Source organism: Bos mutus, chromosome 28 (assembly GCF_027580195.1).
Source record: "Bos mutus isolate GX-2022 chromosome 28, NWIPB_WYAK_1.1, whole genome shotgun sequence".
Taxonomy (NCBI): domain Eukaryota; kingdom Metazoa; phylum Chordata; class Mammalia; order Artiodactyla; family Bovidae; genus Bos; species Bos mutus.
In genome coordinates, this window is record NC_091644.1 from 27,344,247 (window position 1) to 27,371,118 (window position 26,872).

At 38.1% G+C, this 26,872-nt stretch overlaps 1 protein-coding gene across 5 annotated transcripts in view; it reads left to right on the top strand.

Moving 5' to 3' along the window:
- RTKN2 (rhotekin 2) overlaps nt 1-26,872 on the top strand; it is a 115,853-nt gene that overhangs the window by 17,218 nt on the left and 71,763 nt on the right. For all 5 annotated transcript variants that reach the window (XM_070364504.1, XM_070364506.1, XM_070364503.1 and 2 more), the window contains one exon: nt 12,668-12,723. In XM_070364504.1, the coding sequence (XP_070220605.1) occupies nt 12,668-12,723 (56 nt within the window). The remainder of the gene's footprint in view (nt 1-12,667; nt 12,724-26,872) is intronic.

Consider the following 26,872-nt stretch of genomic DNA (forward strand, 5'->3'; position numbering starts at 1 on the left):
GGTATAACTATGGGAAAGACTTAAAAACTGATGAGTTTATATTGATATTTATAAGTTTTTGAATTACTTTGTATCTCTTTTTCTTACACTAAATATCTTAATTCCTAAGAAACAGCAATATATTTCCTTATTTGATTTGTATATATATTTGTTTTATACTATGATTATATAAAACAGTTTCATAATTATAATACCAGCATGATTGCTGATATAAATCCATCTGAGCAAGTTCAAGATGTCCTTGTAGTTCTTTTCTGACCATAGGAATTATTAAAACTTTACAGTGTACATAAAAGTTGAAAGAATTATACTGTGAAGACTGATATATCTGCAACCTAGACTCTGCAATTAATATTTTACTATATTTGCTTTGTCTTATATCTATTCATCTATCAGTTCAGATTATTTTTTATGATGAAAGTTCTTTTTTTGCATATGTGTGTGTGTATACATACAAATATATATACATTCTTGTGGATAAAAGGTTAAAAGTTTAAAAGTTACTTAAAATAGCTCTCTCTCTCTCTGTGTTTTATGTTATCAGTTTCATAAACAGCCATTCATTACTTCTGTCAGTTTGGTGTTGCCTTTTATCCCTCTTTGAATAAACTATGCTTTCTGTATATGCTTTGTTTGTTTTTCCTCAATGCTGGATGAGTAGTACCTGCCTCTGTTCCCACTTGAAGAGGCAAACACTGTTCTTTTTCTTTTTTTCACCATAGATTTTGCCTTAATTTTGCCCCTAGAAATTAATATAAATAGAATTTGTCCAGTGTGTACCCTGTTTTTTTCATTAGCATAATATTTTTGAGATTCTTCACTAACTAGCATACATCAGTGAGACTCTTCAGTAACTAGCATGTATTGTTCCTTTTTATTGATAAGTATTTCTCTGTATGAATATACCATGGTGCCACTTCCTTCTCTGTCCAATTTATTCCTAGTTGTGTTTTAAATAGTTTGTCCATATTTTAAATTGTTTTCTCTGGGAGACTTTCTCGGATATGAGTTACTCTTAACATTGCATCTTGATCAGGTAAATTTTTATTTTTTCCTACTTTACAAAATGCTTTGACATTTTCTCTCTGACTTCATGTGGTCAGCTTTCATGACTGTCTTACAGATTTTTGAAGTTGAATTTATTTTAATCAAAGTACAAAGTTCAGGCTGGAAGTTGAATGGTTCGTGAAGACCTACAAGACCTTCTAGAACTAACACCTGAAAAAGATGTCCTTTTCATTATAGGGGAGTGGAATGCCAAAGTAGGAAGTCAAGAAACACCTGGAGTAACAGGCAAATTTGGCCTTGGAGTACAGAAGGAAGCAGAGCAAAGGCTAATAGAGTTTTGCCAAAAGAATGCACTGGTTATAACAAACACCCTCTTCCAACAACACAAGAGAAGACTCTACACATGGACATCACCAGATGGTCAACACCAAAATCAGATGGATTATATTCTTTGCAGCCAAAATGGAGAAACTCTATACAGTCAGTAAAACAAGACTGGGAGCTGACTGTGGCTCAGATCATGAACTCCTTATTGCCAAATTCAGACTTAAATTGAGGAAAGTAGGGAAAACCACTAGACCATTCAGACATGGTCTAAATCAAATCCCTTATGATTATACAGTGGAAGTGAGAAATAGATTCAAGGGATTAGATCCGATAGACAGAGTGCCTGATGAACTATGGACAGAGGTTTGTGACATTGTACAGGAGACAAGGATCAAAACCATCTCCAGGAAACAGAAATGCAAAAAAGCAAAATGGCTGTCTGAGGAGGCCTTAGAAATAGCTGTGAAGAGAAGAGAAGTGAAAAGTAAAGGAGAAAAGGAGAGATACACCCATTTGAATGCAGAGTTCCAAAGAATAGCAAGAAGAGATAAGAAAGCCTTCCTCAGTGGTTAGTGCAAAGAAATAGAGGAAAACAATAGAATGGGAAAGACTAGAGGTCTCTTCAAGAAAATTAGAGATACTAAGGGAACAGTTCATGCAAAGATGAGGTCAATAAAGGACAGAAATGGTATGGACATAATAGAAGCAGAAGATATTAAGAAGAGGTGGCAAGAATACACAGAAGAACTGTACAAAAAAGATCTTCACAACAAAGATAATCACAATGGTGTGATCACTCACCTAGAGCCAGACATCCTGGAATTCAAGTGAAGTCAAGTGGACCTTAGAAAGCATCACTACGAACAAAGCTAGTGGAGGTGATGGAATTCCAGTTGAGCTCTTTCAAATCCTGAGAGATGATGCTGTGAAAGTGCTGCACTCAATATGCCAGCAAATTTGGAAAACTCAGCAATGGCCACAGGACTGGAAAAGGTCAGTTTTCTTTCCAATCCCAAAGAAAGGCAATGCCAAAGAATGCTCAAACTACCACACAATTGCACTCATATCACACGCTAGTAAAGTAATGCTCAAAATTCTCCAAGCCAGGCTTCAGCAATACGTGAACCGTGAACTTCCTGATGTTCAAGCTGGTTTTAGGAAAGGCAGAGGAACCAGAGATCAAATTGCCAACATCTGTTGGATCATGGAAAAAGCAAGAGAGTTCCAGAAAAACATCTATTTCTGCTTTATTGACTATGCCAAAGCCTTTGACTGTGTGGATCACAACAAACTGTGGAAAATTCTGAAAGAGATGGGAATACCAGACCACCTGACCTGCCTCTTGAGAAATTTGTATGCAGGTCAGGAACCAACAGTTAGAACTGGACATGGAACAACAGACTGGTCCAAATAGGAAAAGGAGTACATCAAGGCTGTATATTGTCACCCTGTTCATTTAACTTCTATGCAGAGTACATCATGAGAAACACTGAGCTGGAAGAAGCACAAGCTGGAATCAAGATTGCCGGGAGAAATATCGATAACCTCAGATATGCAGATGATACCACCCTTATGGCAGAAAGTGAAGAGGAACTAAAAAGCCTCTTGATGAAAGTGAAGGAGGAGAGTGAAAAAGTTGGCTTAAAGCTCAACATTCAGAAAAGTAAGATCATGGTATCTGGTCCCATCACTTCATGGAAAATAGATGGGGAAACAGTGGAAACAGTGTCAGACTTTATTTGTTTGGGCTCCAAAATCACTGCAGATGGTGATTGTAGCCATGAAATAAAAAGACTCTTACTCCTTGGCAGGAAAGTTTTGACCAACCTAGATAGCATGTTGAAAAGCAGAGACATTACTTTTCCAACAAAGATCCATCTAGTCAAGGCTATGGTTTTTCCAGTGTCATGTATGGATGTGAGAGTTGGACTGTGAAGAAAGCTGAGTGCCAAAAAATTGATGGGTTTGAACTGTGGTGTTGGAGAAGACTCTTGAGAGTCTCTTGGACTGCAAGGAGATCCAACCAGTCCATCCTAACAGAGATCAGTCATTGGTGTTCATTGGAAGGACTGATGCTAACCTCCAATAATTTGGCCACCTCATGAGAAGAGTTGACTCATTGGAAAAGACCCTGGTGCTGGAAGGGATTGGGGGCAGGAGGAGAAGGGGACGACAGAGGATGAGATGGCTGGATGCCATCACCTACTCGATGAACATGAGTTTGAGTGAACTCCGGGAGTTGGTGATGGACAGGGAGGCCTGGCGTGCTGTGATTCATGGGGTCGCAAAGAGTCGGACATGACTGAACGACTGAACTGAACTGAACTGAGGAACTGAACTGAACAAAGTTCAATATCTATGTATACTTACATATATGCAATGGGGCTTCTCTGGTAGCTCAGCTGGTAAAGAATCCGCCTGCAATGCAGGAGACCCTAGTTCGATTCCTGGGTCAGCAAGATCTGCTGGAGAAGGTATAGGCTACCCACTCTAGTATTCTTGTGCTTCCCTGGTGGCTCAGACAGTAAAGAATCTGCCTGTGATGCAGGAGACCTGAGTTCAATCCCTGGGTTGGGAAGATCCCCAGAAGGATGAAATGGCTACCTGCTCTAGTATTCTGCCCTGAAGAATTCCATGGACTGTATATAGTTCATGGGGTTGCAAAGAGTCAGCGTGACCGAGTGACTTTCACTTCACTTTTTCATATATATGCAAAAGATCTGTGTTATTGGCTACGTTTTTAAGATCTTCTATTGCCTTACTTATTTTTTGACCACTTGAACTATCTTGGACCAAAAGAGGTTAAGATTTTTGTTATTATTAAGGTTTTGCTGTGTTACTGTTCTATATCCTATACTTTCTGTTTTATGAAACATTTGGTACTTAAGTACTTGTTATGTATTCATTGCTAGTTGCTGCCTTTAGCATTATAGAGTCTCCTTTTGTTGTTGTCCTGTAAAGCTTTTGGATCTGAGTTCTACAATTTCCTGATAACAAGATTATATACTCTGATTTCTTATTGTTTGCATTTGTTTGGTATATCTTTGTCCATCTCTAATTAGCCTTTATGAATTGTTTGTTGAAAGTGTGTTTCTTGTATTCATGAGTTTTACATTATGAGCCTATCTGAAAATCCTTTTACTAGAGAAATTAGGGCTTCCCTGGTGGCTCAGATGGTAAAGAATCCTCCTGTGATGCAGGAGAACTGGGTTTGATTTTATATATATATATATATAGCTGATATACTTGATTTCAGTTTTGTCATATTCTTATATGTTAACTTATGTGTATTATAATTATAGCTTGTCTTTTATATGTGGCCTGTTTTCCTTATTCTTTTTTTGATTTAAGAAGATTGATTGTCATTGTAGTACTGGAACTTTGTATGTTTAAAAACTATATACTGTTAGCTTTATAATGACCTTAATTCTTTTTTTTCTTAGGCTTCTCCTATTTTGTTTTTCTGCTTTATATGATATCATTTTGGAGAAGGCAATGGCAACCTACTCCAGTACTCTTGCCTGGAAAATCCCATGGACGGAGGAGCCTGGTAGGCTGCAGTCCACGGGGTCACTAAGAGTCAGACACGACTAAGTGACTTCACTTTCACTTTTCACTTTCATGCATTGGAGAAGGAAATGGCAACCCACTCCAGTGTTCTTGCCTGGAGGATCCCAGGGACGGGGGAGCCTAGTGGGCTGCTCTATGGGGTCGCACAGAGTCGGACAAGACTGAAGCGACTTAGCAGGAGCAGCAGCAGCAACATGATACCATTTTGTTTATACTTACAGTTTTCTGTGTGGGAATCAATGAACTTATTCTATTTTCCCATTTCTTCCTTTTCTACCGTTCTGTCTTCTTTTTTTAGAGTTGTATTTCTGTTTTGCTAAGTAGATAGTGTTTACATACCAATCCTGCACTTGTATCCTCACCTTTATTTTAGTCTTTGGTCTGCAGTTCAATAAATAAAATGTTTGATACCTGTCTTTTTGTTATGCTTTCTAAAATCATCTGTTGTTTAGAGGAAGCTCATGAGCTAGTGGATTCCTTAAAGTGAATACAGTTTTCTTCACATTCTTGTGTCTTTAAAGTGCTTTTCTTTAGTGTTGGTACCTAAAGTACAGCTTGATTGGATACGAAATCCTTGGCCAACACTTTCTTTCGCTGAGATTCTCTGAATACCTTGCTCCATTGTTGTATTGTTATCAATAAATTCACTTCTGATTTTTTTCCTTTTTTAAAAAGACCAGGTCGTTTATCTGGTATATGACTAAGGCTGAGCATTTTGGCTCATTTAGTGCCTTTGAAATATTGACTCAGATGGTGAAGAATCTGCCTGCCATAGAGGAGACTCAGGTTCAATCACTGGGTTGGAAAGATCCCCTGTAGAAGGGGATGGCAACTCACTCCAGTATTCTTGCCTGTAGAATTCCGTGGACAGAGGAGCCTGGCAGGCTACCCGTCCATGGGGTTTCAAAGAGTTGGACACGACTGAGTGACTTAAAATATTCAGTTCTTTTATTTTCAGAAAGTCTTCCTGGAGTTAAAGCCTCGAGGGGTGGGGGTGGCTGCTGCTGCTGCTGCTAAGTCGCTTCAGTCGTGTCCGACTCTCTGCAACCCCATAGATGGCAGCGCACCAGGCTCCCCGTCCCTGGGATTCTCCAGGCAAGAACACTGGAGTGGGTAGCCATTTCCTTCTCCAATGCATGAAAGTGAAAAGTGAAAGTTAAGTCGCTCAGTCATGTCCGACTCTAGCGACCCCATGGGCTGCAGCCTACCAGGATCCTCTGGGGGAAACATTAATTCTATCCTTGTTATTTTATTTTTATTATTTAAGGGCTCCAGTTGCATGCAGATTGGATCTTCTTTGCCTGTCTTTTATGTCTATCACTTTCTCTTTGATGTTTTTAAATTCTTTATTTTATTTTTTTTGTTTTGATCCACTGTATCCCTTTTTGCAGCATTTACCTGCAGTTTATCCTTTACTAGTGTGGGGTGTTAGATTTCAGATTCTTGGTTTCTCTCCTATTTGCAGTAGCTTTTTAAGCTACACTTAATTCATTTTGAAGTATCATGTTACTTTTTTTTTGTTCTTTGTTTTTTGGAGAGTGGTTGGTGGGGTATTTTTATCAGCTGAAGCATTGGAATTCTACTTTCATTTTATAGTAACTTTCTACGGGTGTTTGAGTCTTTTGTTGTTGTTGTTGTTCCTAATGAAATACATAGGATGCAGTATTTTTCTGGGTCAGGTGGTAATACTGGAGGGGAGTGGGTAAAAGGAGTTACTTGGTTTCATAGTTCAAAAGTGTTTTCTATTATTGGAAGGATGGATAGTAGTTTCTTTAATAAATGGTTTGTTTAGAGATGTTGGTCGGTTGATTTTCGGATAGTTTGATGCTATTTTATATCTAAGGGGTTTTAATTTCAGTTCCTTTCTCCTCCTCCTCTTCTTTCTCGTCCCCTCATCCCCACCCTTTCTCTGCCTCCTCTTGCTCCCTCTCCCCTCCTCTTCCTTGTCTTCTTCCTTCCTTCTTTTTTTCATGGCCAAACCTTCAAAGGATACCTCAGCAATTGTGTGTGTCTCTTCTCCACAAGACTAACAACTTCTGAACCACAATGCTTTCGGAGCCCCTACCAGGGCTGTGGTAGCCACCAGATTTTGTATCCATCTTCTAGAGGAGAGGATTAAATAAGTTGATCTTATTTTGTGTTCTGCAGTTGGTTTTCAGTTGCTCAGTCATGTCCAACACTTTGCGACCCCATGGACTGCAGCATGCCAGGCTTTCCTGGCCTTCACCATCACCCAACTTGCTCAAACTTACGTTCATTGAGTCAGTGATGCCATCCAACCATCTTGTCCTCTGTTGTCCCCTTCTCCTGCCTTCAATCTTTCCCAGGATCAGGCCTTTTCCAGTGAGTCAGCTCTTTGCATCAGGTGGCCAATTGTTTTGCAATACCTGACCGTTTGGGTAAGGCCTCCAAGAGCTGGCTCTGTTGTTTTCAGTTGTAAATTGAAGTCTGTTTTCCAGTTATGCTGTTGGTTTGGGCCATAGATGATTTTATTTGCTTTCCTTGTTGATGTGAAACTTTTCATGGGATTCTAGAAAAGATTCCAATTTAGGCGACTATCATTATCTTCCCTGGTGGCTCAGAGGTTAAAGCATCTGCCTGCAGTGAGGGAGACCAGGGTTTGATCCCTGGGTCGGGAATATCCCCTGGAGAAGAAAATGGCAACCCACTCCAGTATTCTTGCCTGGGAAATCCCATGGACAGAGGAGCCTGGTGGCCTATAGTCCACAGGATCGCAAAGAGTTGGACACGACTGAGCGACTTCACTATCACTATCACTGTCTGTCATTATCTTATAGAAACTGGAAAGTCATACTCCGATCACTTTAACAAACGATTTAGTGCCTCTTCCATGTAAGCTTCAAATTAATACTAAAGCCACAAATACTCACAAAATAATCCTAGTTTTAATGGACCTTTCTAAGAATGATACACAAATACTAGGGCTTCTCTGGTGGTTCAGATGGTAAAGAATCTGCCTGCAGTGCAGGAGACCTGGGTTCAATCCCTGGGTCGGAAAAATCCCCTGGAGAAGAAAATGGCTACCCATTACAGTATTCTGGCCTGGAGAATTCCGTGGATAGAGAAGCCTGGCGAGCTACAGTCCATGGGGTCGCAGAGTCGGACATGACTTAGCGACTAACACAAAAATGATACTGCTGCTGCTACTGCTAAGTCATGTCAGTTGTGTCTGACTCTGTGTGACCCCATAGACAGCGGCCCACCAGGCTCCCATCCCTGGGATTCTCCAGGCAAGCATACTGGAGCGGGTTGCCATTTCCTTCTCCAGTGCAGGAAAGTGAAAAGTGAAACTGAAGTCGCTCAGTCATGTCAGACTTGTCGAGACCTCATGGACTGTAGCCTACCAGGCTCCTCCATCCATGGGATTTCCCAGGCAAGAGTACTGGAGTGGGTTGCCATTGCCTTCTCCAAAAAATGATACAGAATACATTAAAAATATTATTTTATTCAGTAGCTATTAGATAAATACTTCCCACCATTTACAGATGAGGATTTTGAGTCTGAGAGGTTAACAGCAACTTACTAACTAGTTATTAATGGGTAAGAGTCACACCTGTAGGACTTGCTCCACCAAAATGACCATATCCTATTTTACTTCATTTGATATTCACTAAACATTTATTGAGTTCCTTAGACTGTACTGAGTTATATATTAGGCACTGGTGATTGAGCAGTGAACAAAATAGGCCGAAATACTATTCCTTTTTTTTTTTTTTTAAATAATTTTATTTATTTATTTTTGGCTGTGCTGGGTCATCACTGCTGCATGAGCTTTTCTCTAGTTGCCATGGATGGGGGCTGTACTTTGTTGAGGTGCCTGGACTTCTCATTGCAGTGGCTTCTCTTGTGGAGCACCCACATGGCTCTGGTGGTTATGGGTCCTGGGCTTTGGAGCACAGGCTTAATAGTTGTGGTGCGTGAGCTTAGCTGCTCCATGGCATGTGGGAGCTTCCTGGATCAGGGATCGAACCTACGTCTACTGCATTGGCAGGTGGATTCCTTACCAGTGAGCCGCCAGGGAAGCCCCCAAAATTCCTATTCTTACAGAACTTACATTTTAGCAATAATGTGCTCTCCTGGCCTAACCCACTAGTCTATCTTCTTGAAACTATTTGACTTTGTGAAAGTAATACTAGTCAAAGGTATTTATAGGACCTAATTATATGTATCATTCAACATGATTGTGATTTTAATAATGCCACAAAGCTAAATAGTTTCTTACACTCCAATTGACTAGTTTACTTATATACTGTAACATAAACAAAAATAAAAGCTAAAAATGTAGATTGCCAGTGAAATTATGTACTCTTGGTATTTCTGCAATACAGTATGGTATATTAAAGACATTACTGGTTTTACTTTTTTAAACTTTATATTGTTTGGTGTCTGTTGAAAATAGGTTGTTATTTCAAGATTTAAAGTAGAAAACTCATCTTCCCAACTTAACATACTTATGAAAGTATTGATTTTATACCACATAGTTTTAGATGGCTTAAAATTCCATGTTAAACATTTCTGAGTGTTTTAGTCTTCACTTACTTCCGTGAGAAGTGAAGGATTTTTATAACCTGCTTTTAAATAATAGAATCCTATTTAGAATTCTTCTATTGCTTTGTTAAGAAAATAATACTTTCATCGTGTCATTTCTTAATGTATTTTGCTAACTCTGGAAGGCAGTGTTACTGTAAATTCCAATATGGAACAATATAAAATAAGGTAATCTGTATTTACTCTGCTAATTTTAATACAGAGCAACAAAGTGGCTGATTGGCACCCTCTGTTGGTCATTTTATTTACCTACAGGCAGAAATATGTTAATAAAATAGTTAAAAATTTGACTTTTATATTTTTATTTGTCTTTTAAATTAGCTTTTACAAATCTTACCAAAATAATTCTCTAAACCAGGTTTGTAAGAATAAGGTACACTGTTATATAGCTGTGCTTTTGATTGAGTGATTTTTATGGTTATTTGCTTTTTCTTCAGACTGGCTAATTGTAGCATTTAGAATTGGCATTAACATTGCAGATTTTAAAGCAAGTATTTATTTAACTGTAGCAAACTATTAGCTACAGTAGCTCATTGTTAAATAGATAATGTTTAACAATTTTGTTGTCAATTTGGATTAATTAGAAAAACATAACGTTTTAGCACCCTAAATAGCAATTGAGTTATTTGAATTGAAAATAATTCAAGCTTCTGAAACATGAGGCTGGATTACTTCATCTCTTAATTTTTTAAAGGCAGACTTAATTATTCTGTAAGATTATATGGTTAATTGGATTTATATTATAGTTTGATAATATTTGTGTATAATAAATGTGTTGACTAGTCCTGAAAAGGACTTTTCTATTCAAGTAATTTACAGTTATAGGGGGAAAAAGCTATACCCTGCCAGGTGGTTGAATAATTTAGAGTGGGAAAATTTTTTTGGTAAATATTCAGCCAGTTGCTTTTGGTGTTTCTAGTATTTTAGAATTTCACTTGTCTGCCAAAGCCTTAAATTTAATCCAATTTAATAATGCCTAATGGATTTAAATTTTAGCATAATCTATGATCTATTCCATAATACTGAAGTTACTCACTGTGTTAGAGCTTCCTTGTATTTTTTCATTGAAATAAATAATTTGAAGAATTTATGCATTGCTCATATAGGAGATATTTTTAGAAATATTTACTTACAAATGCCAGCCAACTGTGTTTATACTATATTTCTTGTACCAATTTGAGGAAATTGAGATTTGTGTTTGATTTCTAGTTGGCCTTTCAGTATATAATTTCAAAGCATAGTAGACTATTCAGTTGAATTTTTCACTCTGATGACCTAATAAGCCAGCTGGTATTCCCCAACATGACAAACTGAACTTGTCTATGAAATATTGAACTTGACTCTCTAAAATTTATGATTCAACAAAACATTATTTTGAAATAATGAGTACTTTTATTTTTCACTGAGTGAATTCCCTGTTTTAATTTAAATACCAGTGTAACCACAAAATTATTAGATGGGATCCTGAGAATTTATGGCTTTAAGTCTACTATATTACTTAAGTTATACCTAGTGCTAGATTCTGTAAATTCTACATATATAAATTCTATAAATAACTATATATATAAATGTCCCGTATAGGCTTACTGACCATAAGTACCTCAGTAAATTATTTTTGCTCCTTCGGAATATATTTCAGCTGTAATACTTATGGGCTTAATCCAATAAAAGAGTTAAAAAAAAAGTAGGATGATATATTTTGTTTTAAAATTTGATGCGTGATAATGAATATTATGTGCAGTCTTTTTAGCAAGGCTACTGATGTGTATAAAATGTGTCATACTCTTCTGAAACTTAGATACACTTCACACTCCCACTCAATCTTTCTCCAAAAGCCCTTTTAGAATCAAAACAGTATTCAAATGAAGCTTCTATCTTATCACATACTTGAGGTACCTAATTAAATTAACTGGCAGTTAATTGGCTAACCAAATTGAATAGAGACAAAAGAAAAAGAAAAAAGAAAAAAACAGTGCACAGAAGACTACTCCTGGATACATTGCTCTAGAAATGGAATGCTAATCTCTAAATGTAGGTTATTTATTAGGAAACAGGATATTGGAGAACTGTTTAGAGATGGGATTGATTTGGTGTAATGGAAATAGAGTCCCTTGGACTGCAAGGAGATCCAACCAGTCCATTCTGAAGGAGATCAGCCCTGGGATTTCTTTGGAAGGAATGATGCTAAAGCTGAAACTCCAGTACTTTGGCCACCTCATGCAAAGAGTTGACTCATTGGAAAAGACTCTGATGGTGGGAGGGATTGGGGGCAGGAGGAGAAGGGGACGACAGACGATGAGATGGCTGGATGGCATCACCGACTCAATGGACGTGAGTTTGAGTGAACTCTGGGAGTTGGTGATGGACAGGGAGGCCTGGCGTGCTGCGATTCATGGGGTCGCAAAGAGTCGGACACGACTGAGCAACTGAACTGAACTGCATGGAAATAATTATTTTGAAAAAAAAATTTGTGATAATAGTATAGTCTACATTCAAACCTGGAAGTGTCTTATATCCCAAGAATTTCCTTTGAGACATTTTCTATTGTCATGCTAATATTTTCCTCTCCACATTTATTCTCTCTAGAGGGCCACTCCCTTCCTTTGCCACCTTAGTTAATTTATTGTTTTGATATATGCTTAGTGTTTAAAGCTTCAAGGAAATAAATTACAATATTACTTGCACATGAATATGTAGCAGAGAATAATTTTTTAAATGTTTGTTGGCGATTTTATAGGGATAATATACTCTTTGGTGGCAAGCTCATGGTTAGAAAGTTTATTTATTAACTTTTTCAGATGACTATAATCTGGTAAGCTAGAAATGTAATTTATGAAATGGTTACCCAAGATATACTTCCTAGGACTTGTGTAAATATGGCATATCTTGTTTATAAATGTAAGAGGTCACAAAAGACTTTCATTGTAGAGTAAGCTGATATGCAATCATCAGGGAAAGTACAGGTTATATGAAAAAATCAAAGAGAGAATGGCTCTGTTTCTTTTAAAGTCAGCTAGCTGTTGACTAAACATCACAAAATTTGAGTCAAATAGTTTATATTAACTGGAAGTCATTGTTATTCCAGGATACGTGTTTGTTTTTAATATTTAGGCATTTATGAAAGATTGTTAAAACAATTGCTTATTAGAGAAGATCTTTGTTTTTTCATTAGGTTTTCATTTTCTTTTGACAGTGAGAATTTTGAAAGTAAAGAACGGACAGCTTGTAGAGGAAAGATTGCCATATCAGGTATGCTGTAATGGATCATTTTTATATTGCTGAGTAAATTCTATAAAGTAACTTCCTAGAGTTAGTGGTTTTTTTAATTCCTTATATCCATTTTCATTTTTCATTTTATTTTGCATACCTCTACCAGAATATTTGTTCTAAAACACTGTTTTCATCATTATGCTCTACATTTGTGTAGACTATTACAGTCTGAGAAAACTGATTCATGTATATTGCATACATTAATGTAGTTTTCTCTTCAGTGCAACACTGTGAAATAAGCAGGGTAGTTCTGTTTTTCTACAGACTCACTTAGCAGCAGCAGCAGAGGTTAAATGACTTCCTGTAAGTAGTTGAGCTGGGCTACAAACTCTAGTCTTTTGACTCTCCGTTCCTTTTCTGCTCGGAAGTTTCAGTACCGCTTCCTCTTAATGTCTGTCTACCCTGAAATTTCCATGAGGGTTGGAACCGTGTTTGCTTGGTTTGTCACTGTATACCCAGAAACTAATACAGCGCTCGTACGTAGTTACTATTCAGTGAATATTGATTGGATGATGACTGCACTCTGTTGCGCATAGGATAGAGAGTAGACTCTCCCCCACCAGAGTTTTATATTTTGATCCAACCATTTTTCCTTAGATTGTGTAGTCCATGGGGTTGCAAAGAGTTGGACACGACTGAGTGACTTTCACACTCACAACTATTTTTCTAGTCATATCGTCCACTATTCCTATACATAAGCTGTCTGTATTAGCCGTATATTTTTCTCTGTATTCTGTAAATACACCCTATGCTCCTGACCCCCAGTTAACTCTTGAAATAACTATAGTATCTTCAGGATCTAATAGCTCACCTATAAAGCCTTCCCTGTTATCATTCCCCTAGAAATGATGTTTTCCTTCTCTGAATTCTTAATGCAGTTAGGAAACCTTTTACCACTAGATGGCACTTATGCAGTGTTGTCTCAGTTTCTCCAAAGTGTTTAAGGAAGCTAAAGACAATGGCTTGGAGATACCACAGATTGGAGTGAATAAATACATGACTGACTCATGTGTCTGGTAGTTAGATAATGTATCTTTTATAATTATTATCTCACTGATACATTTTAGAAACAACAGACCTCCAGCAGTCCTTAAGTAATAACTAGTTTGTTTCATTGGCTGAAAGCCTTATTCTCTTAGCTCCAGGAAGCCTGCTGCTGCATTTCAGGCCATGTCACCCAAGGAACTGTTTTTAGAAATGTCTTCATGATAAACAAAAATTCTACTACAGGACGGGTAGACCTGTATTTTACATATGACATAATTGTCCTAAATCAGAGGAATTATTCTTAGCAGAAATTCTTCAGAAAATAACTATATATAAAAATCTATTGTTTGCTGTATAGTTATTTATGTTTTCCTCTTTGAAATTATGAGTGGAATAAAACATGTTTTATATCTTATTTATGCTTCTGATGCCAAACAGCACTTTTACATATTATCCTGTTGTTAACTATGTTCAATAAATTTTAATGTGAAAAAACAAAATATTACAGATTTTTAAAGAGGATTCTAAAAATACTTAAATATAATCCTTAAATAATTAAATATAATTCCTTGCTTATGCTGTAGTACCACTCAGTACACAAATGAGATGTGTTAAATTGTTGTCGAAGACTGAATGCCATGATAGAGTTAGCCTCTATTGTCATTTCATAATAGGTTATTGACGGCAGCAGTTCATGAAATTAGCATTAACTGTCCATTTAGAAGAGTGTTTAAATAAAACCATTTAAGAGAGAAAACTATTTTCTTAACCATGAATACTTGAGTGTAGAAATTAATCTTATTTCATGTGTTCTTATTATAAATGATAATTTTAAATTAAGGAGCCAAATTCTCAGAAAATGGGATACATTTTCTCCTACAAAATTTCTTCTCGTCTTTGCTTAGGCTTAATCATACCCTGTCTCTGTATTTGTAAAAGATAAAAACAAAGAATGTTAAAAATGAATTCACCTTTATAAATCCATTTTGTTTTGATAGGGGAATGAAAATATGACTCGTTTTGGTCAAAATGAATATTTGCAACAAAATTTCATAGCGTTTCTGAGATTACATTGTTTTCCAGAAGATACTTGGATTTTCTGTTTCCAGCTTCACCACTCACTGGCCACATCTTTCACTTCAGTTCAGTTCAGTCTCTTAATCATGTCCGACTCTTTGCGACCCCATAAATAGCAGCACGCCAGGCCTCCCTGTCCATCACCAACTCCCGGAGTTCACTCAAACTCAAGTCCATCGAGTCGGTGATGCCATCCAGCCATCTCATCCTCTGTCATCCCCTTCTCCTCCTGCCCCCAATCCCTCCCACCATCAGAGTCTTTTCCAATGAGTCAACTCTTTGCATGAGGTGGCCAAAGTACTGGAGTTTCAGCTTTAGCATCATTCCTTCCAAAGAAATCCCAGGGCTGATCTCCTTTAGAATGGACTGGTTGGATATCCTTGCAGTCCAAGGGACTCTCAAGAGTCTTCTCCAACACCACAGTTCAAAAGCATCAATTCTTCGGCACTCAGCCTTCTTCACAGTCCAACTCTCACATCCATATATGACCACTGGAAAAACCATAGCCTTGACTAGACAGACCTTTGTTAGCAAAGTAATGTCTCTGTTTTTGAATATGCTATCTAGACTGGTCATAACTTTCCTTCCAAGCAGTAAGCGTCTTTTAATTTCATGGCTGCAGTCACCATCTCCAGTGATTTTGGAGCCCAAAAAATAAAGTCTGACACTGTTTCCACTGTTTCCCCATCTATTTGCCATGAAGTGATGGGACCAGATGCCATGATCTTAGTTTTCTGAATTTTGAGCTTTAAGCCAACTTTTTCACTTTCATCAAGAGGCTTTTTAGTTCCTCTTCACTTTCTGCCATAAGGGTGGTGTCATCTGCATATCTGAGGTTATCGATATTTATCCCGGCAATCTTGATTCCAGCTTGTGCTTCTTCCAGCCCAGCATTTCTCATGATGTACTGTGCATAGAAGTTAAATAAGCAGGGTGACAATATACAGCCTTGATGTACTCCTTTTCCTATTTGGAACCAGTCTGTTGTTCCATGTCCAGTTCTAACTGTTGCTTCCTGACCTGCATATAGGTTTCTCAAGAGGCAGGTGAGGTGGTCTGGTATTCCCATCTCTTCCAGAATTTTCCACAGTTTGTTGTGATCCACACAGTCAAAGGCTTTGGCATAGTCAATAAAGCAGAAATAGATGTTTTTCTGGAACTCTCTTGCTTTTTCCATGATCCAGCAGATGTTGGCAATTTGATCTCTGGTTCCTCTGCCTTTGCTAATACCATCTTGAACATCTGGAAGTTCACGGTTCATGTACTGCTGAAGCCTGGCTTGGAGAATTTTGAGCATTACTTTACTAGTGTGTGAGATGAGTGCAATTGTGTGGTAGTTTGAGCATTCTTTGGCATTGCCTTTCTTTGGGATTGGAATGAAAACTGACCTTTTCCAGTCCTGTGGCCACTGCTGAGTTTTCCAAATTTGCTGGCATATTGAGTGCAGCACTTTCACAGCATTATCTATCAGGATTTGAAAGAGCTCAACTGGAATTCCATCACCTCCACTAGCTTTGTTCGTAGTGATGCTTTCTAAGGCCCACTTGACTTCACATTCCAGGATGTCTGGCTCTAGGTGAGTGGTCATACCATCATATTATCTGGGTTGTGAAGATCTTTTTTGTACAGTTCTTCTGTGTATTCTTGCCACCTCTTCTTAATATCTTCTGCTTCTGTTAGGTCCATACCATTTCTGTCCTTTATGGACCTCATCTTTGCATGAAATGTTCCCTTGGTATCTGTAATTTTCTTGGAGAAATCTCTAGTCTTTCTCATTCTGTTGTTTTCCTCCATTTTTTTGCATTGATTGCTGAAGAAGGCTTTCTTATCTCTTCTTGCTATTCTTTGGAACTCTGCATTCAGATGTTTATATCTTTCCTTTTCTCCTTTGCTTTTCACTTCTCTTCTTTTCAAAGCTATTTGTAAGGCCTCCCCAGACAGCCATTTTGCTTTTTTGCATTTCTTTTCCATGGGGATGGTCTTGATCCCTGTCTCCTGTACAATGTCACGAACCTCAGTCCATAGTTCATCAGGCACTCTATCTATCAGATCTAGTCCCTTAACTCTATTTCTCACTTCCACTGTATAATCATAAGGGATTTGATTTAAGTCATACCTGAATGGTCTAGTGGTTTTCTCTACTTTCTTCAATTTAAGTCTGAATTTGGCAATAAGGAGTTCATGATGTGAGCCACAGTCAGCTCCCGGTCTTGTTTTTGCTGACTGTATAGAGCTTCTCCATTTTTGGCTGCAAAGAATATAATCAGTCTGATTGATGAAGACCAATCGATGTTGACCATCTGGTGATGTCCATGTGTAGAGTCTTCTCTTGTGTTGTTGGAAGAGGGTGTTTGCTATGACCAGTGTGTTCTCTTGGCAAAACTCTATTAACCTTTGCCCTGCTTCACTGCGTATTCCAAGGCCAAATTTGCGTGTTACTCCAGTATTCCAGTCCCCTATAATGAAAAGGACATCTTTTTTGGGTGTTAGTTCTAAAAGGTCTTGTAGGCCAGATCTTTAGGAAAGTTAAAAGAATAATTGAGGTTTATCCTGATTATTTCTGTTAAACATAAAAAACTTGCACATGGTAAATAGGCAGACTACTAATTCAATGACTAAAGGCAAATCAGTTCACAAAAGTAACTTGGATTTCACTTTTGAAAATGACAGAACTTCTAGGACCTAATAGTATCAATTTAGCTATCCTAATCAGTTTCAACAATAAAGTGTCAATTAAGACATTATAAAAGAAGATAAGAGTACTGTAAACTAAAATTGAGTCAATCATTTGCAGAATGTGGAAGGAATTCTCCTCTTTGACACTGAATTTAAAAATAATTACTAACTTATACATTTTTTTTTGTTTTTTTGCCATCTGAACAGTACATGACCGCCTGGGAAATAGATAAGAAATGTCCACCTTCTCTTCTTGAGGATCTGACATAGCTAGGCATGGGAAAGGGCACACTGACTAAATGGCTGTGGTTGTATGGCAAGAGAAGCAAGGGTCCAGTGTTTCTTCCAAGGTGGTGTAAGTAGTTAATAACACCCTAGAAGAAAAAGAACAGCCATGAAAAAGAACAGTTGTGAAATGCAGTGAGTCATCAACTATGGTCAAGAAAGCAGCAAGCCCTTTGACAGGACATCAGTGAAGTCATAGAAAACAATAAAGGCAATCCTATTAAAATCAAGAACAAAATGGCATTGTGTATTATATCAATTTTACAACAGAGTTTTAGAAATTCTAGCTAAAATACTAAGAATGAAAGTGACACAGTATTTCTAAGATTTACTTAAAGAAATTAGCAAGTGAGAACAATATGTTTTCAGAAGGGTATATTTCTCATGGTGAATCACTGTAGATGGTGACTGCAGCCATGAAATTAAAAGACGCTTGCTCCTTGGAAAAAAAACTTTGACAAACCTAGACAGCATATTAAAAAGCAGAGACATTACTTTGCCAACAAAGGTCTGTCTAGTCAAAGCTATTGTTTTTCCAGAAGTCATGTATGGATGTGAGTGTTGGACTATAAAGAAAGCTGAGTGCTGAAGAATTAATGCTTTTAAATGGTGGCGCTGGAGAAGACTCTTGAGAATCCCTTGGACTGCAGGAAGATCAAACCAGTTAATCCTAAAGGAAATCAGTCCTGAATATTGATTGGAAGGACTGATGCTGAAGCTGAAACTCCAGTACTTTGGCCACCTGATGCAAAGAGCTGATTCATTGGAAAAGACCCTTATGCTGGGAAAAGTTGAAGGCAGGAGGAGAATGGGACGACAGAGGATGAGATGGTTAGATGGCATCACCGATTCGATGGACATGAGTTTGGGTGAACTCCAGGAGTTGGTGATGGACAGGGTGATGGACAGGCCTGGCATGCTGCAGTTCATGGGGTCGCAAACAGTCAGACAACAGTTAGAACTGGACATGGAACAACAGACTGGTTCCAAATAGGAAAAGGAGTACGTCAAGGCTGTATATTGTCACTCTGCTTATTTAACTTACATGCAGAGTACATCATGAGAAATGCTGGGCTGGAGGAAGTACAAGCTAGAATCAAGATTGCCAGGAGAAATATCAATAACCTCAGATATGCAGATGACACCACCCTTATGGCAAAAAGTGAAAAAGAACTAAAGAGCCTCTTGATGAAAGTGAAAGAGCAGAGTGAAAAAGTTGGCTTAAAGCTCAACATTCAGAAAACGAAGATCATGGCATCTGGTCCCATCACTTCATGGCAAATAGATGGGGAAACAGTGGAAACAGTGTCAGACTTTATTTTTCGGGGCTCCAAAATCACTGCAGATGGTGACTGCAGCCATGAAATTAAAAGATGCTTACTCCTTGGAAGGAAAGTTATCACCAACCTAGACAGCATATTCCATGGGGTCGCAAAAAGTTGGACACGACTGAGCGACTTCATTTTCACTTTTCACTTTCATGCATTGGACAAGGAAATGGCAACACACTCCAGTGTTCTTGCCTGGATTGTCCCAGGGACGGGGGAGCCTGGTGGGCTGCCGTCTATGGGGTTGCACAGAGTCGGACACTACTGAAGCGACTTAGCAGCAGCAGCAGATAGCATATTAAAAACCAGAGACGTTACTTTGTCAACAAAGGCTATGGTTTTTCCAGTGGTCATGTATGGATGTGAGAGTTGGACTATAAAGAGAGCTGAGCACCAGCAAATTGATGCTTTTGAACTGGGGAGTTGGAGAAGATTCTTGAGAGTCCCTTGGACTGCAAGGAGATCCAACCAGTCCATCCTAAAGGAGATCAGTCCTGGGTGTTCATTGGAAGGATTGATGTTGAAGCTGAAACTCCAGTACTTTGGCTACCTCATATGAAGAGCTGACTCATTTGAAAAGACCCTGATGTTGGGAAAGATTGAAGGCAGGAGGAGAATGGGATGGTTAGATGGCCTCACCAACTCGATGGACATGAGTTTGGGTGAACTCCAGGAGTTGATGGACAGGGAGGCCTGGTGTGCTGCGGTTCATGGGGTCGCAAAAAGTCAGACACGACTGAGAAACTGAACTGAACTAATGATGGTCAGCCACATATAAGATACATATTCTTTGAAGTTTAAAGTACCTCTCCTAAGGACTGGGCTAATTGTTGATTCCTTATTTTTAGTTCTACTGGAATAAAATGATAACAGGAGTATTTTCCTGTACAATATAAAAGGTCATGTAACATGGAATTTAGTAAATATTGAGAAGAATCCAACAGTTAATAATATAAAATTCTAGCCAGCATGTGGTTTTGTGTAAGTATAAGATTATCATATGGAAAGAGAAGGAACTATAAAGAAACAGACTGTGTTAGAGATCTAGTCAAATGCCCTCCTTTTACAAATTAGAGACTGAGACTCAGTCTTGTAACTAACTTGTCCAAGCCACTTCTCAGTGTAGAACCAGGACTGATGCCTGAGCCTGATTCTTGTGCTGGGCTCTTATTTACCATATCTGTGTTCTCTCACTTTAAAACTTAATCATATTATTTATTCACTACATTTTTCCTTTAAATTTGGAAAATTAACAAGGAATGAAATGTCTTCTGCCCAGCAACTCTCTAGTTTTTCTCAAAAATGAGCATAATGAGAACAGGATGCAGTTCATAACATTAGAGCACTTGCTTAGCTTCATTAAGGTTAAGAACTTTACCCAGGAAAAGGTTTACTTTACATATAATTTAATTTGGCAAACAAACCTTGCATAAAAGTTACAAACTTTAAAACCTCTTTAGTCCGTATCATAGTAACTTTTGTTGTGAAATGGTTTTCTATAATCTTGACATTTTCTTCAGATACACAGTTTTCCAGTTTTAGCTGCCGTATAAGAGCTTCCAAAGACTTCAGTCTCCCTATAGTTTGTTGTTCTTGTAACTGAAGGAGTGTTAGCTCTGCGTGTGTGTGTGTGTGTGTGTGTGTGTGTGTGTGTGTGTGTGTGTGTGTAAATGGAAGAATTGTATAAAACAGATCTTAATGAACTGGATTATGATGGTAGTCACCCAAAGCCAGACATTGTGGAGTGTGACAAATGGGCCTTAAGAAGCGCTGCTGTTAATAAAGCTAGTGAATGTGATGAAAGTCTAGCAGAACTATTCAAATCCCCAAAGGAGGATGCCATCAAGGTTTTGTATTTATTATGTCAGCAAATCTGGAAGACCCAGCAGTGGCCACAGTACTGGAAAAGGTCAGTCCTCATCCCAGTTCCTAAGAAGGGTAGTACCAGAGAATGTGCTGACCATTGGACAGTTGTACTCATCTCCCATGCCAGTAAGGTCATACTTAAAATCTTGCATGCTAGGCTTCAGCATTATGTGAACCAAGAACTTCCAGATGTCCAAGCTGGGTTTAGAAAAGGAAGAGATCAAATTGCCAACATTTGCTGAATTATAGAGAAAGCAAGGGGATTTCAGAAAAACATCTATGTGTTTCATCAGCTACACTAAAGCCTTTGACTGTGTGGATCATGACAAACTGTGGAAAGCTCTTAGAGAGATGGGAATACCAGACTATCTTACCTGTCTCCTGAGAAGCCTGTATGCAGGTCAAGAGGCAATAGTTAGAACCCTGTGTGGAACAACTGATTAGTTCAGGGTTGAGAAAGGAGTACTTCAGGGCTGTCTGCTGTCACCTTGTTTGTTTAATCTATACACTGAGCACATCATGAGAAATGCTGGGCTGGACGAGTTATAAGCTGGAATCAAGATAAGTGGGAGAAACATCAACAACCTCAGATATGCAGATGGTACCACTCTAATGGCAGAAAGCGAAGAGGAGCTAAAGAGTCTCTTGAAAATGAGGGTGAAGAAGAGTGAAAGAGCCAGCTTTCACTGGCTAAGACTAAACATAAGACTAAATGTTAAAAACTAAGATCATGGCATCTGGTCCCATTATTGCACAGCACATAGAAGGGAAAAAGGTGGAAGTAGTGACAGATTTCCTCTTTTGGGGCTCCAAAATCACTGCAGACGGTGGCTGCAGCCATGAAGTCAGATGATTACTTGGCAGGAAAGCTATGACAAACCTAGACAGTATGTTGAAAAGGAGAGACATTACTCGGCTGACAAAGGTCTGTATAGTCAAGGCTATGGTCTTCCCAGTGGTCACATACAGTTGTGAGAGCTGGACCGTAAAGAATGCAGAATGCCAAAAAGTTGATGCCTTCGAACTGTGGTGCTGGAGAAGGCTCCCGAAAATCCCTTGGAGAGCAAGGAGATCAAACCAGCCAATCTTAGGGAGATCATCCCTGAATATTCACTGGAAGGACTGATGCTGAAGCTGAAGCACCAGTATTTTGGTCATCTGATGCGCACAGATGACTCACTGGAAAAGTCCCTGATGCTGGCAAGGATCAAGGGCAGAAGGAGAAGAGGGCATCAGAAGATGAGATGGCTGGACAATATCACTGATAGAATGAACATGAACCTGGGCAAACTCTGGCAGATGGTGAGGGACAGGGAGGCCTGGCGTGCTACAGTCCATGGGGTCGCAAAGCATCTGACACGACTGGCTGGCTGAACAACCATGGTTTCCCTGGTGGCTCAGATGGTAGGAATCAGCCTGCAATGCAGGAGACCTGGGTTCAATCCCTCTATATATTCTTTTTCATATTCTGCTCCATATAAGGTATGAATATAGTTCCCTGGGCTCTGTAGTAGGACCTTGTTTGTCTATTTTATATATATATAGTCTATATTATAATGGGATCTGCTGATCCCAAACTCCTAATTTATCCCTTTCCCGCCCCATTTCCCCTGTGGTAACCGCAAGTTTGTTTTCTATGTCTGTGACTCTGTTTCTGTTTTGTAAATAAGTTCATCTGTGTCATTTTAGATCCCACGTGTAAGTAATACTATATAGTATTTGTGTTTCCCTTTTTCACTTACCTCACTTATGGTAATGTCTGGATATATTCATGTTTCTGAAGATGGCATTATATTATTTCCTTTTTATGGCTGAGTAGTATTTCATTGGAGGAGGAAATGGCAACCCACTCCAGTGTTCTTGCCTGGAGAATCCCAGGGACGGGGGAGCCTGGTGGGCTTCCGTCTATGGGGTCGCACAGAGTCGGACACGACTGAAGGGACTTAGCAGCAGCAGCAGCAGTATTTCATTACGTATGTGTGTATATACATGTAAAAATATATATACATATACACACACCACATCTTTTTTACCCATTTATCTGTTGGTGATGTTTAAGTTGCTTCTGTGTCTTGACTATTGTAAATAGTGCTGCTATGAACATTGTTGTGTGTGTATTTTTTTTTTTTTTGAATTATAATTTTGTCTGAATGTATGCCCAGGAGTGGAATTGCTGGATCACATAGCAACTCTATTTTTAGTTTTTTGTGGAACCTCCCATACTGTTTTCCATAGTGGCTGCAGCAATTTATATTCCCACCAGCAGTGAGGAGGGTTCCCTTTACCCCACACTGCCTCCGGCACTTATTATTTGTAGACGTTTTAATGATGGCCATCCTGTCCAGTGTGAGATAGTACTTCACTGGTCAGATAATATTTAAGTTCTGACAGATTTCTCTAATAAAAAGTGATGTTGAGCATCTTTTGATGCACCTCTTGGTCATCTGTATGTCTTCTTTGGAGAAATGTCTATTTAGACTTTCTACCCATTTTCTGATTGAGTTGTTTAGCTTTTTTGTTACTGAGTTGTATGAGCTGTTTGTGTAGTTTGGAAATTAAACTCTTGTTGGTCATATCATTTACAAATATTTTCTCCCAGTCTGTAGGTTGCCTTTTCTTTTCTTTTTTACAATTTCCTTTGCTGTGCAAAAGCTTAAAGTTTGATTAGGTCCCATTTGTTTATTTTTTGCTTTTATTTCTACTGCCTTGGGAGACCTAAGATAACATTGGTACAATAAATGTCGGAGAATGTTTTGCCTATGTTCTTTTCTAGGAGTTTTATTGTGTCCTGTTTTATGTTTAAGTCTTTAAGCCATTTCTAGTTTATTTTTGTATATGTTGTGAAGGGAGTATTCGAGTTTCGTTGATTTACAGGTAGCTGTCCATTTTCCCACCATCAGTTGTTGAAGAGACTTTTCTCTATTGCATATTCTTACGTCCTTTGTTGAAAATTAATTGGCCATAGGTGTGTGGGTTTATTTTCGGACTCTTTTCTGTTACACTGATCCATATGTCTGTTTTTGTCCCGATGCCATACTGTTTTTGACTGTAACTTTGAGGTCTCATCTGAATCTGGAAGGTTTATGCCTCCAGCTTTGTTCTTTTTCCTCAGGATTGCTTTGGCAATTCTGGGTCTTTTATGGTCCTGTATAAATTTTAGGGTTTTTCTAGTTTTGTGTAAAATGATGGGTAATTTGACAGGGCTTGCATTAAATATGTAGATTGCTTTGGATAGTAAGGCCATTTTAACACTGTAAATTATAATTCAAGAGCATAGTATACCTTTTCACTTCTTTAACACACACACACACACAGAAGTCGCTCAGTCGTGTCCAACTCTTTGCGACCCCATGGATTGTAGCCCACCAGGCTCCTAGGTCCATGGGATTTTCCAGGCATGAATACTGGAGTGGGTTGCTGTTTCCTTCTCCAGGTCACTTCTTTAAGTCATCTTTAATTTCCTTTATCAGTATTTTTATAATTCTCAGCATATAAATTACCTCCTTGATCAGGTTTATTTCTAAATATTTTTATTTTTTTGATGTGATTTTAAAAGCACCTTTTTAAAACTTTCCCTTTCTGATATTTCATTGTTAATTGTAGAGAAATGCAACAGATTTCTTTATGTTAATTTTGTATCCTGCTACCTTGATGAATTTGTTAGTTGTAATGTTTTTGGGTGGAGTCTTTTAAGGTTCTCTGTAGTATCCTGTCTTCTGCATATAATGATAATTTTACCCCTTTTCCTTCCAATTTGGATATCTCGTATTTCTTTTCGTTGTTGTTGTCTGATTGCTGTGGCTAGGACTTCCAATGCTATGTTGAATAGAAGTGGTGACGGAATTTCCTGGCAGTCCCGTGGTTAAGTCTCAGTGCTTTCACTGCCATGGACTTGGGTGTAATCCCTGGTTGGGGAACTAAGATCCCACAAGCCATGAGGTGCAGCCAAAAAAAAAAAAAAAACTAAGTGGTGGAAGTGGGTTGCATTGTCTTGTTCTAGAATTTAGTGGGAAGGCTTTCAACTTTTTATTGTTGAATATTATGTTGGCTATAGATTTGTCATAAATAGGTTTTATTATGTCGAGATATGTTCCCGCTACTGTGGTAAGAGTTGTTTTTTTTTTTAATCATAAATGGATGTTGAATTTTATCAGGTGTTTTTTCTGCATCCATTGAGATAGATGATCATGTGTTTTTGTCCTTTGGTTGATATGGTGTATCACATTGATTGATTTGCATATGTTGAACCATCATTGTGACCCTGGGATAAATCCAACTTGATTGTTGTGTATGATCTTTTTTATGTGTTGTTTGATTTGGTTTGTGAGTATTTTGTTGATAGATTTTGGATCTGTGTTTATCAAGGATGTGCTCTGTGCTTAGTCACTCAGTTGTGTCTGACTGTTTTTCCATGCGATTCTCTAAGCAAGAATATTGGAGTGGGCGGCCATTCCCTTCTGCAGGGGATCTTCTCAACCCAAGGGTTGAACCTGGGTCTCCGTATTGTAGGCAGACTCTTTACCATCAGAGCCATTTTGTTGAGAATTTTTTGATCTATATTTATCAAAGTTATTGGCCTGTAACTTTCTCTTTTGATAGTGTCTTTGTCTGGTTTTGATATAAGGGTGATGGTGGCTTCATAGAATGACTTTGTAAGTGTTCCCTCCTCTTCAGTCTTTTGGTTGAGTTTGAGAAGGATCAGTGTAAGTTCTTTTTATGTTTGGTAGAATTCCCCAGTGAAACCATCCAGTCCTGGATTTTTTTGTGGGGAGTTTTTATTTTGTTTTTTACAGATTCTTTTGACTTATGGGAAAGATTGACAGCAAAAGGAGAAGAGGGTGGCAGAAGATGAGATGGTTACATAGTGTCACTGACTCAGTGAACACAAATTTGAGCAAACTCCGGGAGATAGTGATAACAGAGGAGCCTGGCGAGCTGCAGTCCATGGGATTGCAGAGAGTAGGACACAGTTTAACAACTGACAGCAACAACAACAAATGTCACTTCTAGTGATTGATCTCTTCAAATTATGTTTCTTCATGATTCCATTTTGGTGGACTGTTTTTGGAAGTCGTCTATTTCTTTCAGGTTGTCCAATCTGTTGGCATATAATTGTGCATAGTGTTCTCTTATGGGTTTCTGTATTTCTGCAGTATCTGTTATTTCTCCTCTTTCATTTCTTTCTTTTTTTTTTTTTTTTTTTAATTTGGATCCTCTTTCTTAGTGAGCCTGACCAGAGGTTTGTTGATTTTGTTTACCCTTTCAAAAAAACAGCTCTTGGTTTTATTGATTTTTTCCCCTATAGTTTTAAAATATCTATTTAATATATTTCCTCTTTGATATTTATTGTTTTCTTCCTTCTGCTGACATTAGGTTTTGTTTGCTCTTCTTTTTCTAATACTTTGAGTTGGTAGATGAGGTTGTTCATTTGAGATCTTTGTTTTTTTGAGGAAGATCTGTATTGCTGCATCCTATAGACTTTGTATGGTTGTGTTTTCACAGTTAAACTTAGTTGATATTTTGAGGATATTATATTCAAAAAATCCAGAATATATATTCTTTCCAAGTGCACATGCAGCATTCTCTAGGATAGACCCACATACTTGGATACAAAGCAAGCCTCAACAAATTTAAGAGGATGGAAATTTTTTCAAGCATCTTTTCTGTACACAATGGCATGAAACTGGAAGTAAACCACACAAAGAAACAAGAAAAAGCAATTAGATGGAGACTAGACAACATGATACTAAAAGACTAATGGGTTGATGATGAAATCAAAGAGGAAATAAGAAAATAGTTTGAGATAAATGACAGTGAAAACACAATCATAAATTAGTAGATATATTTTCAAAATTATTGTTGGATGAGATATGTGTAAAATATTTGGTTTGACACAAGAAGAACTCAAT